The following is a 14,007-nucleotide window of genomic DNA, read 5'->3' as shown; positions in this document are numbered from 1 at the left end:
AGGTACCTGAATCTAAGCAAAGTGTTCATAACTGGTGAGTGAAATGGGCATGCTGGATGCTATTGATATCATCCTCATACCAATCCATGTGATTTTGAAATAGATTAGAGGAACTAAAAGTTGTTGCTTTTTTCCTGTTGACTAGAAAGGGAAAAGTGATTAATTCAAAGCTGGATGTCTGCAGATGTTTAAGGTTAGGAAAGATGAGTCCCATGCAATGGTTTTAAAGAATGTAGTGTGGGTGTATTATCCTCCTCATGGGATCTTTTATTATTTGAGCTTTTAAATGTTTCTTATAGAGATTTCCCTTCTTGAATATGCCTGCACTAAATATTGGCTCTTTTGTAGAAGTAACATCAGCAACAACCTTTTGTACAAGCTTTAGTATCGCTTTCTATCTTGAAACTAAGGGGAAAATATATTCTCCATTCTTAACTCTTGTTTTAAATCATGTTCATCTTTGCTGTGTATTGCCATTCTTTTTTCCAGGTCTGCATGCTTTATCTTAAGGTATTAGTCTTAGATTCTAAAAACAAAACAAATTAAATAACTGAGTAGTAACTGAAATAGAATCAAATCATGCAGAATATTTTTTTATTTTTATGTTTTTCTACAGTCTCAGAAGAGGTAAATTGTAATGTATTCTGTCAGGAATCACAGCATCTGATATATTGGGACAATATGTTCATTTCAATGAGCATAAACAGAGATTAGTTTATCTTCCTAATCCAAAAAGTGGAATTGCTACCTGGGATCCTCCCTGTGCTCTTACACAGGCTGTTTACTTTGTTTACTCTTCCATCTGCCTTTTCTGCAGTTACATCTCAGGCTGCACCTTGGGCCTTTTACAATCACTGTAACTTCTTTCTCAAAGTACCTAGAGACGGTCATTCCAAAACCAAGATACACAGGCTTTTCTTCCCTCTAACTTTGTAGATGAAATTTGGGCATTTGGACTTCTTCGGTCCATTTGTTGTCTGGAAATGAAATGGTCCCATCCAACCAAGAGGTAGTCACATTCTTTAAGTGCTTCCAAAATATTTCAGTTTCACTACGACGTGTCTGTCTGTTCTCTTGAACAATCAGAAACAGATAATCTCCTGGTTTGCAGAAAGAATAATATATTGCCTTTAAAAGTCCTTTTTCAAGTATGTCCAAGTATTTCAAGTATGAAATAGTGTGGGTTATAAAATCCTAGGTTTTGTGTAACCAAGAAATTTGAATTTTCTAGTGTTTTGCGTAGAAATGAATTCAAGTATTATAAGAAACCCTTCTGAAAAACCACTGTTGTTATTGTTTAGTTGGTGCTGGTGTAACCTTTACAGATTTCATATGTGAAATACATTGTGTTACTTTTTCAGGTGATGTTCACAGAAGACGATGTTAAATTTTATCTGGCAGAGTTAGCACTTGCTTTAGACCATCTACATAGTCTTGGAATAATATACCGGGACCTAAAACCAGAAAAGTAAGGCTCCTCTATGAGAAATGCAGTGTATTAATTTCATTTCTATAGCACTTCTACCTATGCACTTTTTCCCAACTGTTAAACTTCAGTAATTTACTAAATAAATTGAACAGAGGGAGGTGGGGGAGGTTTATGAGCTATTTTCATTTAAAAGGTTGGATTTCCCATCTCAAAGAGGAAAAAGGATCGTAGCTGAGGAGTTAGAGGGGCTTGTTGAGAGAACTTTAAGCTCTGTTTGAGGGGGAATGGGGACAAAGACAGAGATAAGCCTTGGTGTGGCACACCACTCTTTGAGGGACAGTGTTCTACCAAGGTCCTTTGGTCTGCCATAGCAGTGGAGTTAGGGGATGGAGGTCCTTGCAGCAGGAAGGAAAAAAGGATTATCAATGTGTTAGAAATCCCAGAAACAGAAGACAACAAAAAAAAAAAATACTTGTAAAAATCAGCGACAAAAGGAGGGCCAAGGAGAATCTCCATCCTTTGTTGGATGTGAGGGGAAACATAATGACAAAGGATGAAAAACAGGTTGAGGTACTTCCTGTCTTTCTTGCCTCAGCCTTTAATAGGAAGACCAGTTGTTGTCAAGGTACCCAGCTCAGTGGAAGACATAGAATGGGAGCAGAATTAAGCCCCCATAATCTAGGACGGAATGGCCAGCAGACTGCTTATACAACTTAGAACCTCAAAAGTCCATGGGACTGGATGGAACTCACCCAAGAGTACTGAGGGAGCTGGTAGAAGAACTCACCAAGCCACTTTCAATCATTTGCCAGCAGTCCAGGTCAACCATGGAGGTCCCAGGTGACTGGAAGTTGGTGAATGAGACACCCATCTATAAGAAGGGTTGGAAAGAGAAGCAGGAAAGTACAGGCATGTCAGCCTGACCTCATTGTCAGGGAAGGTCATGGAGTCATCATCTTGAGTGCCATCATGTAACATGTACAGGACAACCAGGGGTTCAGGCCAGGCCAGCCTCTTTTTATGCAAGGCAGGTCCTGCTTGACCAACCTGATCATCTTCTATGATGAAGTTACCTGCTTAGTGGATGAGGGAAAGGCTCTGGATGTTGTCTGCCTAGACTTTAGTAGAGCCTTTTGTGACATCCCACCCTTAAGGTGAAAGGAGCACTCAAGATTTGTAAATGCTCATGGTGGAAAGAAATAACAAAAGTCAGAGGGTCTGAAAAAATCATAAGCTTTTATTAGTAAATTACATACCTGGTGTGGAAATTGATATTTTAGTTCCTGACCTACTATAAAAGTACATGACAGTGGGGTTTGGATAAAGGGGTAAGAGGAAAAGGAGGAGAGAAAAGAAAAGGTGAATTAAAGAGGGGGAGAGAGGGAGAAGGAGAGAAAAAGAGATTAGTCTTGGCTCCAGTGTCAGTCCAACTGATGGGATGGATATCCAGGGTCCAGGGGGCACCACCTGGGCTTAGTGAGGGTATGTTTTTATAGATAGGTTTCCCTGCCATGAAGGTAAGTTTCTCATTTTCTATACATATTAGTTGTTACGCACAGTCTGTTCTTTCAGACCTTTCTGGAAATGGGTTGGAGGTCTTTGGGGATATTGGGTGGTCTTTTCTTCCCCTATAGTCCATGCCCACTTCTCAACCTCATTCCTGTGCTTGTGCTGTACTGGGTTGTGCTTATCTTCAGGAATTAGAACAAGGATGTTTGTCCCAGAAAAGTGGTGCTGTATCTCTGCCCTCTTCTTTGGGCACGTCTTGTTCTTTCTCATAGTGTGTTATTACCAGCAATCCTTGCTTAGTACTAGCAATTCTTATCTGTTGTTACCAACAATCTGTGGTTGGCTGCACAGCTAGATGACTTTCAGTGTTTGAGACATACACGTTAGCCCCTTATCTTCTGTGATTCTACACCTTTGACACTGTTTTCCACAGCATTCTCCTGGAGAAACTGGATCCCCATGGTATGGATGGGTGCACTCTTCACTGGGTAAAAAACTGATTGGAGGACCAGGCCCAGAGAGTGGTGGTGAATGGAATTACATCCAGCCAGAGGCTGGTCACCAGTGGTGTTCCCCAGGGCTCTGTGTTGGGACCAGTCCTGTTTAACATCTTCATTGGAGACCTGGACGAGGGGATTGAGTACACCCTGAGCAAGTCCACAGACAACACCAAGTTGGGTGGAAGTGTTGATCTGCTGGACGGCAGGAAGGCAGTATTTGCATATGGCACTTGAGGACATGCTTTAATGTTTGCCTCCATGGAAAGTGCAAAGTGAAAAAGGAAAGGGATAGGACCTGGTTCGTGTCTTACCCCCAGGATGAAATGCAGCTGGAGGAACTAAATCCACTGTGTATAGGGGGTGTTAAAAAATCCGGTTCTTGGATACCTTGCATGCTTTGCAGTGCAGTAATATTCAGTAGTGGTCAAGGACAGTTGGCATCTTGGAGAAGCATGGCCTTTCTTGTGATTGAAGTAAAAAGGTGGAAGCCTAAGATCTGCTCCAAGTATAGGGCCTGTGGGTCCTGTCCTTTGCTACAACATGAGAATATTTATTACTTGATGTTATTTGAAGTGGTCAATAACCTTTGAAATGGTAATTACAAATTAATACTTGTTTTGTATGCATATGAAAACATACCTGGTATAAGAGAAACAGAAGTATGCCTCTGTTTTTAACAATTATGATAATGCTGCGTGTGCTGCCGATGGCCAAAACTGCAAGTTCAATATAAATGTTACTACATACTGAATTTAATCAAATAGTCAAATAAAACTATGATAAACTGACTGTTTCTTAATCTTTGAAAAGAAAGAATGGAAGGAAAAGAAAATGTCTAGTCTGAAAGCATCTTCTAATAATTCATTTTCATGCATGTTTAATTTTGCCTGTCTTTGTGTATCCTCTTCTGTTTCTTCCTAAATATTGTCAGTATGTTGTCTGAAACAACACTTAAAAGATATTTTAATTAGTTTTTTATATTCTTTTTATTGTTTTTTAGCATCCTGCTTGATGAGGAAGGACATATCAAACTGACAGGTGAATAAAGAAATTGCAATACTAGGATCATTTCTGTTCACAGTAAAATCTTTGCATTCTTCCTTTTGGTAAACCAGTATGATAAAATAAGTTATTTTAACTGATCGGTAATTTAATTGTGGAAGCAAGTAGTGTAATTAGCTTAAAATAAATGAAATACATAAATATTTCAATAAGATACCTGCTTTACAAGTATATCTGGTGTTACGGACCTATGGTAATGTGGGGAGGGAAGGAGAATCCTGTAATTTCCATATTAGTATTTGGTTGTATATACAAATGATAAAAGCATAACATTTTACGTTATGGTAAAAGTATCAACCTTGAATGTTTTAAAAAAAAAATTTACATTCGGAACTATTTTTTTTTCTTTCAGATTTTGGCTTAAGTAAGGAGTCAATTGATCATGAAAAAAAAGCCTACTCTTTCTGTGGAACAGTGGAATATATGGCACCAGAAGTTGTTAACAGACGAGGCCATACGCAGAGTGCAGACTGGTGGTCTTTTGGTGTTTTAATGGTAGGTTTCTGGTAAATCTAAATAATAGCAAAACTGTGCTTTGCAAGGTGTGGTGAAACAAATCAAACACTAAACCCTAAGGTGAGCTTTACATAAATTTTAACTACAAAGGAAGTCTAAATTGTGTGAAATTAATAACACCACAGAGTTTGGATCCAAGAACACGGACTAGGTATCATATCAACGCCAACAATATGCCATATTTTTATTATCATTTAGTTCAAATACTTTACATCTTTAGTAGCTTGACTGTTTTGGGGACCAAGAGGAATATGAAAGTATACAGAAAAATACTGTCTATTCCAAAGTGGGGAAGAAATTTAGATCCAAAATTTAAATTTGAATTTACATTCAAGAGGAAAAAGAAGATTGGTAACTTTCTAGTTAGAGTCTACGGTGTAATTACAAGTTAGTGGAATAATAACAACTGTTGTTCTCACACATCAAAATGATCTAAATGACACTGAGCTGATATAGGATATAGTTGCTCGGTTGCTTATGGCATTTCTGAGAGGCGTAATTACTGTAAAGTTGCAGGGTCAGGGAAATATATATATGGAGTATGAATTGGAAAAGAATAATAGATCATGTTTGGTATTTAAGGAATGCTGAAAGACTTTTCATATTTAAAATATTTGTTTGCATTTTTGACATGGAGATTAAATAATTGTATAAATGTATTCATTTCTTACTGCTTTTGCTACATATACCTGTAACAGTACAACTAATGTGTGTGCTTTATAGTACAAGAAGGACTTTTGGGTCTGAAAATAGGTCATCCTATTGCTTTATGATGACTAGAATGCTGTTGTGATCTGAAAACTGACTATGTAAAAGTAGCAGCTGATAACTCTCTCCAGACAAGCATACACACTCCTCACAGCCACACATTTTATCACTAAGAACAATTAAAAGATAATTACAATGTAGTTGCAGAATATTTGTTGTTGATAACACAAACATAATTAAACTTCAGCTTTAATTTATAAAGCTGAAAAACATAATTTGGTGTTTATCAAGTGGATATGGTATAATTGAAAATTGCTGAAAGATGTTAGCTGTGACTGGGGTGGCTTTCACAGTCTTAAGTGCATTGCATGTTAAATACTTTGGCTTCTACTTTGAATACAAAAACATGACCTTAAAAACCAAATTCTATAAATTAGTATATGAAATACTGTGCAGTTTTCTCTAGGACATATTTTTGTTGCTTGCATTTATAGTTTGTAACTTTCACAGACAATCTGTGAATATCTACTTCTAGCTCATTCTTAATTTCTGAGTTGATCAAAAATTCAAGTGATGATTGGTGTAGTCTAAGTACACAGTAAATAGAGTGAACAGAAGTCATAGCGCAGAGAGGGAGACTTTAAAGATGTTTCAACAAATCATTTGGCTCCTTTTCTTGTGCTGGTAGACATGAAGTATGCTTAAGCCATTGTTAAGAAATATATTCCGATTTGTCCTTTAAAACAGTGACAGCTTTAAGGGATGCCATACAAGTAAAAACATTCATTTCAAGTTTTCAAAAGCACTGAGGTACTCTCCTCTTGAAATAAAACATAAGTAGGGAGGCCAGTGATGGCTTATTCTTTAAGTACTACTGGCCTATTAATGTTGGAATATAGTATTTGGGAGGGGTGACAAAGAATACATGTGTTGAGCTGTTAATTTGTCACAAGCACACACATTTGTATTGGGAGCTTGCTAAAGAAACTATATTTCAAGCAAGTGTAAGTGGAGCACTCCAAATTTACCTTTTTAAAAAGGTTTTATTTTTTCAAGTGCACCTTGTGAAGATATTTCTAAACCAAAAACAAAACTTTTTTTTCTTAGAGTTCTGGCTTATCCCTCTCACATCTTTGACAATTGTCTTAAGCGTTCAAGTTAAAAGTAGGCTTTTTTCATGTTGGCATGACTATTAAATTTAATTTTTTAAAATATATCTGTAAAAAATACTATTTAGAGTATGATGTATCTAGCAGTAGTGAAGAGATGGCAGTAAGAAATTCAAATTTTATTTCAATAAAATGGTGTTTTAAAGAATACTGTTAGTGCAACTTCATGCTCTTATTGCAGATCTGCAAATACTACAGTCACACATTATTTGTTCAAGTTATCCACATATATTTTTTATGTTTAGGAGACGGAATGTTTGGGTCATACCAGAAAAGAGGGAAATAGAGGATACCTTGTGTTCAGGATGACTTAAGTTTGCATAAGCTCTTCAGAGGGTTCCTTTATAATTATTTTAATTTTTATGTTGTTAACTGTATGCCATGAACTTGCATTGAACTAAATTATTTTGCAATTTTTAAACCAAAAAAAATCAGGTTTCTGCCTAAGTGCTGGCTACCATGACTGCTGCCAGACTGCTTTCACTGCCTCACTTATATCTGATACCCCTGTGTATACTGCAGTCCAACAGGAGTGCCTTTATATTTATCTATTTTTACTCAGTCACTTTCAGAACAAATCAGTATTTTAGCAGTGTCTGTTGCTTACTGCCAGGCACTGTAGGATGTGCATGCACGTACTGTGTAGCTCTTCCATGTTCTTTCAGGCTTTATTTCCACTGTATGCATACAGTAACCACTTCCCATCATGCATGTCTTTGTCAATCAGCTAACCTTTTCCCCTTCCCAATGAAGGCTATGTACATGCCAATTTTCAGAATTTTGACCTTTTTAAAAATTTCTGCATGAGGAGAAATCATCACTAACTTTTGAAAGGAAAACCTTTTTCCGTACCCCCAGTCCCTTTTATTGAAAACTAAAAATACAGTTGTAAAGATCAAGACTTCCTAGAACAAACTTTTTAGGCAGAAATGAAATACAGAACATTATAGTCTAAATTGTTCAGATAAAAGCATGTAAAGCAAGGTATCAATGTAGGAAAATATTTTGCAGCTTTAAAAAATGGCAAAGGCTGCTCAATGTTCTTAGCAATTTAAACTGTACAATGAAGTTGTTTTGCACAGACTTGATTGTTAACATGCATGAATTTTGGAAGGTTAAGATGCTAAGTAGTTTTGTCAAAAATTAGTTTTTGTCCAGGTAATGTAATTGATGAAAGTTTTACTCTATACAGTTTGAAATGCTCACTGGTACTCTACCTTTCCAAGGGAAAGACAGAAAAGAAACCATGACTATGATTCTCAAGTGAGTACACTCTTATTTATATATCTCATCAGGTATTCTACAGGGATGCCCTCCGGGCTGCAATATCTAATTTCTACTCTTCCCTCATTTTCAAAGGTACTGGTAAATCCTCACTCCCTATTCCATCTTATTAATTCCCTTTGCTGCCTATCTAATTTGCTTTACTATTCCTCCGCTATACCAGGTACAAAGGATTTCATAGCAGCTCTTTAATCTGTAATAATGACTTCTCCAACCGTATGATCTTGCCCATCTTATATCCATAATATTTTTTAACTTTCTTATCCTTTTTGATAACCTGTGCATTTTTTCCTTGTTGGTTTTTTTTTTTTCCTTTGTTTTAGGCTTTTGGTGGTTTTTTGAGAAAGTATTTTCACTCCTTATGCTTCTTTATCTTACCAGCTCCTCACCCTACCTCTTTATATTAATGGTGCTGCCAACAACTTGCCTTCCCAATGCTCCTCCTTTCTGTACTCTCCTGTGACTTGCCTAGGCTCCAATTTTCCCCTTTGCTATTTTCAGCATAGATTTTGCATTAGCTCTCTTGTGGGAATTGCTTCCCTTCGTGCAGTTGATGTTCCTGTTTTTGCTAATGAAGATCTGCTTTTTTCCTTGCCAATTCCCCACGTATTCGCTAAACTAATACAACCTATGGCATAACTCCCCCATTTTTGGGACTGTAGCCAAACACTGTGCAAACAAGTCTGTTTCCTCATATCACAGGTTCACTTCTCTGTTTCCATCTATTTTTAACTAATACCATTTTTTTTCATGGAAGCCCATAAGACTATCTTAGTTTTCTCATTTGTTTTCTGCTTCATTGTTTAGCATTGTTCTCAGTACTATTAACCACTTGTCTACCCATGTATCAAAGATGGAATTTCTTTTGCACCAACAGCCTGTTTTGAAAAATAAATATATGGAACTCTTTCATTTTTTCTCTAAGTAATTAGAACGTGAAAACCACTAGAAAACACGCTCATTATTTTCCTTGCTTTTGCTTTCATAATGTATACATGTTATGTTATTCTTTGCCCTTGTTTTTCTTCCTCATCTTATTTGCAAATATATTTAGTGATGCTAGTTTCTTCTGCTGCCTCAGCATCATGCCAGATCAAATCTTCATGTTGTTATTATTCAGTGTCTTTAACTAAAAAGTTCTATCTATTCACAGCAAGCATAAACTTCTTCTGACCACCTCCTATTTACAAGAAGCTAGTCTGAGATAGTTCTGCTGCACTCTCACTTGTTTCAGGAGCTGTGCATTTTTTTCTGTGTCTCATGAGTCACATCTTTCTCTTCTTCTCTTTGCCTGCATGTGACTCCGCTCTGTTCCTCAACAGTCTTTTCATTGGTGCTATAAATATCTTCTGTATTCAGCTGCCATTTAGAATATCCTTGTATCTTTCCAGGTAATTGAAGTTCATAGTCATTCATAGCCCAGAGAGGGGCACTGAATGGAGTGAAATCCAGCTGGTAGCTGGTCACAAGTGGTGCTCCCCAGGGGCCAGTCCTGTTTAACATCTTTATCAACAACCTGGACAAGGGGATTGAGTGTACCCTCAGTTTGCAGGTGCCCCCAACCTGGATAAGAAGGAATGTGGATCTGCTGGAGGGTAGGAAGGCTCTGCAGAGGGATCTGGACAGGATGAATCAATGGGATGAGGCCAGTAGAATGAGGTTCAGTGAGGCCAAGTGCCAGGTCCTACACTTGGGTCACAACAACCTCAGGGAACACTCCAGGCTTAGGGAAGAGTGGCAGAAAAGCGCCAGGGTGTTGGTCAACAGCAGCTGAACATGAGCCAGTATGTGCCCAGGTGGCCAAGAAGCCAACGGCATCCTGATCTGTGTCAGCGATAGTGTGGCCAGCAGGACCAGGGCAGTGATTGTCTCTTTACTCAGCACTGGTGATGCCACACTTCAAATCCTGTGGCCAGTTTGGGCTTCTCACCATGGGGACATTGAGGTGCTGGAGCGAGTCCAGAGAAGAGCAAGGGAGCCTGTGAAGGGTCTGGAGCACAGGTCTTGTGAGGAGTGTCTGAGAGATCTATCTGGGTTTGTTTATCCTAGAGAAAGCTCAGGGGAGACCTTACCAGTCTCTACAACTCCCTGAAAGGAGGCTATAGCCAGGTGGGGGTTAGTCTCTTCTCCATAGTAGGAAGCAACAGGATGAGAGGAAATGACCTCAAGTTGCACTATGGGAGGTTTAGATTGGATATTGGGAAAAATTTCTTCATTGAAAGGGTTGTAAAACATTGGAACATGTTGCCCAGGGAACTGGCTGAGTCACCATCCTTGGAGGTTTTTTAAAAAGATGTGCCACTTAGGGATATGGTAGACTGGGTGGTGCTTATGGTTGGACTTGATAATCTTAAAGGTCTTTTCCAACCTAAACAATTATAGGTTTCTATGATTCTGTAATTACTTTCAGATTTCATTTGAGAATGTATCTCTTAATGCCCTTTCCACCTTCTTTCTTTTTTCACCTTCTAGTCTTTGCAATTGTTATTAGTTCCAAATAGCTGCACAGAAAGTGTGCTATGATGTAAAGACATTTTACCCTCTTTTAATGGTTTGTACACTTATGAATATTATCTTGCACAGAAGTGTTTTGCTTTTGGTAATATAAGCAGCTGAAAACCAGAAGATATTTTAAAGTGTTTTCTGATAAGTTCACACTTTTTTTCCTGGCCTATATTTTCTTTTTATTTTCTGCATACCTAGTATATTTTTCCTTAAATTTTTCATAAAACTTTAAAATGGACAGGTGTGCATATGAATTCCTGTTTTCATTGTGTATGTTTATGATATATTGCTTTTCTTACCTTCTGTTCCTAAAAATCCACAGAAACTGCGTTCTTCTTACAACAAATGTTTTTTTGGGTTCTTTATTTCTCACAACATTATCAAGACAAATTTTTGTTTATTTTTGTGTGTTTTACCTAAAACTGGAAAACTCTGCAGTTAGAAAAAATCATAGGTTGCAGCAATGAAGTTAAATTTTTAAACATCTTTTCTCCTTTACTGAAGAGGTGTGCCTTCATACAAAATTTTGTCAGAATGTCAGAAAAAAATTGCTGTCACTCATGTAGTTGCATAATATATAAATTCTGAGGACCTGGAAATTGCCTTTCCTTCTCCTCTGTCACGTGCCTGATACAGGACTTTGTGAAAGGTGCTCCTTGATGATGGAGAAGGAGCAATGAGTCTTAAATCACTGTGGTTTGCACAAGGGCCTCTCATTCACTCCACTGCGGACTGCGGCACATACCAGTCCTTTAGAATTTCTTCTGCATGTTGTTTCTGTTTATTGGGTCACTTCTCCATAAGATTATTTGTACTTATGGTTTTGGCCTGGTTTTAGATTCTTCTAGGTAGCTGACTGTGCTGAACCTCCAGAGCTGTATCCTAGTCTTGGAGCTGTTTTGGATTACAACAGGGCAAAGAATTCCACTCGCTCCAACACTGTCCTGTCCTAGCTGTCTGTTCTCAGACCTTCAGTAACATTGTAAATGATACCATTGGGCCTCTCCAGTCAGTGTTCCCTGCTTCCTGCTTGCAGTGTAGCTCTGTGATACTTGAGTACGAGCTGAAATGACATCAAGTGAGCATGCAATGAATATAAAGTGTGTGACTAAGATTCAGCTGCTAGTGGTGCATGCCAGTCAGGAAGCATTGGATGGCCCAGTGCCCATTCCTCCTCTCCATTGGTGGCCTTGATCTGCCTGTACTATGTTATTGAAGAGCCCAAAGAAGCCAAAGTTTTTCAGATTTTCCTCCTCCCTGCCCCTAGCTTTTCTAATGCTGAGAGGAATGGAAAATTTAGTAAATTCTAGTTTTAAAGTAATGAATAGTCAATCAGTGGCAATACATATGCACTTACTGAAGTGATACGGGGGTGAATATCTACAAATACCTGGAATACAAGACAAATTAGGTTTTCTGACTGAAACACAGAGTTTGTGTCATGGACTGTTACAGAAAAACACAAGGTACAGGTTGAATTAGTGATGGAAAGGAGGGAATTATATCCCTCCTTACCATTATCATAGTTACAAGAAAAAGTAAGCCCTAGTAACAGTGGGAGAATGGAGACTGAACGTTAAATGGAGAGCAAGAAAATATGGCAAGGATTACAAAACAAAATGAAATTAAAGAAGTACAAAAACTTAAATCTAAAAATTCAAATCTGGCAAGTTGCAAAAGTAGTATTTGAAATAGATTGGGGAGGGGAGCAAAAAGGAAGAGAGGAGTGGCTTTGGGGCTTTTTTGTTTGGTTGTTTTTTTTACCTGCTACTACTGCAAGGTCTGTCCTACCTTAATTCAATTTCTGTATTCTAGTTTAGATTTGCTGGGTGTTCTTGGTGTGTGTCATAGTGTGGTAGTTTTCTTACTCCTTGTAAACTGTCTTTTATGTAACTGTCAGAATGCTTTGTTTGATGTCATGTGCTAGTAACTGGACCTATAAGTGGATCAAAGCATATTATGAAAATTTACAAGTTTATAAACTGCTATCCTGTAGCTATTCTTCTCTACATGTTTTTCCACCTCTTCCTTTACTTAAGTTCCTGAGTCATTACTGAAAATACTATACTACTCAAAAAAAAATTTAAAAAATCAAACATGTTTACATGACTGACAGCACTTTTGCTCTGTGTCTGATGTCTGAAGGCAATTTCTTAGTGATGCTACTTCATTTATTATGGACTTGTTGAATGACAAAGGACAAGGGGGAGTGCAGAGTTAATTCTTACCTAGATATGTTTGTATACTATTAATTATTTTTATTCTATAGGGCCAAACTTGGAATGCCCCAGTTCTTGAGTCTTGAAGCACAGAGTCTCCTGCGAATGCTCTTCAAAAGAAACCCAGCAAACAGATTAGGTAAAGTTTTTAGCAGAATATTTTAAATTTGATCCAACTATGCATAACATCAGTGATCATTAAACTGACTAAAAATTTTGTTTCTTGTGTAAAATAGGCTTTAAAGTAAGAATGTAGTTTGCTCTTCAAATGATCACCAAAGTATTATCATTTCTGCTAGTTATACATCTAAAATTAATGCAGAAGAAATAAGAAATATAATTTTGCTGGCCCATTCCTTTGACCAAGAGGAAAATAATTCAGAGACATTTTTCTTCCTTATAAAAGGAGCAGGTCCAGATGGAGTAGAAGAAATTAAGAGGCATGCATTCTTTTCCAAAATAGATTGGAATGTGAGTATCTAATTAAAAATCAATCCAGTAAATTTCTTGGTTAAGTCTTTTACAGTATCATATAACTTTACCATTTACAATGTGTTCCTTCTTTTCAGAAATTGTACCGGAGAGAAATTCATCCTCCTTTTAAACCTGCAACTGGCAGACCTGAAGATACATTTTATTTTGACCCTGAGTTTACAGCAAAAACTCCAAAAGGTAAAGAGAGATTAATAAGATAATTTACATATTCAAAATATAGAATTCGCATTTCAAATTTTTTCATTCAAAATTTGATAGAAATTTCTGTCCTTACAAATTTAAGGTGCTACCAGAATTTCAGTACTTAGTCTCATATCTACGTGTTAATGACTCTGCTCGTAAGTAGATTATGTGTTTTTCAGATTCGCCTGGTATCCCACCCAGTGCTAATGCACATCAGCTTTTTCGAGGATTTAGTTTTGTAGCTATTGCATCAGATGATGAAAGTCAAGCAATGCAGACAGTTGGAGTGCATTCAATTGTCCAGGTCGGTACATCTACAAAAAAAATCAGTGCTGTCTCTTGGTGGATGGATTGTTTCCTTGTCACAGAATGAAGTATCATGACAAAGTCACTGTCATCTTTTATACAAGAAAAGTAAAGATCAGATT

The 14,007-nt window shown here is 37.4% G+C and overlaps 1 protein-coding gene across 2 annotated transcripts in view; it reads left to right on the top strand.

The window, feature by feature from the left end:
• The window catches only part of RPS6KA3 (ribosomal protein S6 kinase A3), a 76,388-nt gene that overhangs the window by 42,986 nt on the left and 19,395 nt on the right, over positions 1 to 14,007 (top strand). For both annotated transcript variants that reach the window (XM_082278333.1, XM_082278332.1), the window contains exons 7-14: positions 1,362 to 1,468; positions 4,439 to 4,476; positions 4,853 to 4,995; positions 8,086 to 8,156; positions 12,952 to 13,040; positions 13,308 to 13,372; positions 13,471 to 13,573; positions 13,759 to 13,883. In XM_082278333.1, the coding sequence (XP_082134459.1) occupies positions 1,362 to 1,468; positions 4,439 to 4,476; positions 4,853 to 4,995; positions 8,086 to 8,156; positions 12,952 to 13,040; positions 13,308 to 13,372; positions 13,471 to 13,573; positions 13,759 to 13,883 (741 nt within the window). The remainder of the gene's footprint in view (positions 1 to 1,361; positions 1,469 to 4,438; positions 4,477 to 4,852; positions 4,996 to 8,085; positions 8,157 to 12,951; positions 13,041 to 13,307; positions 13,373 to 13,470; positions 13,574 to 13,758; positions 13,884 to 14,007) is intronic.

The sequence above is a fragment of the Coloeus monedula genome (genome assembly GCF_965178545.1).
Source record: "Coloeus monedula genome assembly, chromosome: 3".
Lineage (NCBI taxonomy): Eukaryota > Metazoa > Chordata > Aves > Passeriformes > Corvidae > Coloeus > Coloeus monedula.
Note: the sequence above shows the minus strand (reverse complement) of the source record. Positions and strands in the feature narration are given on the sequence as shown.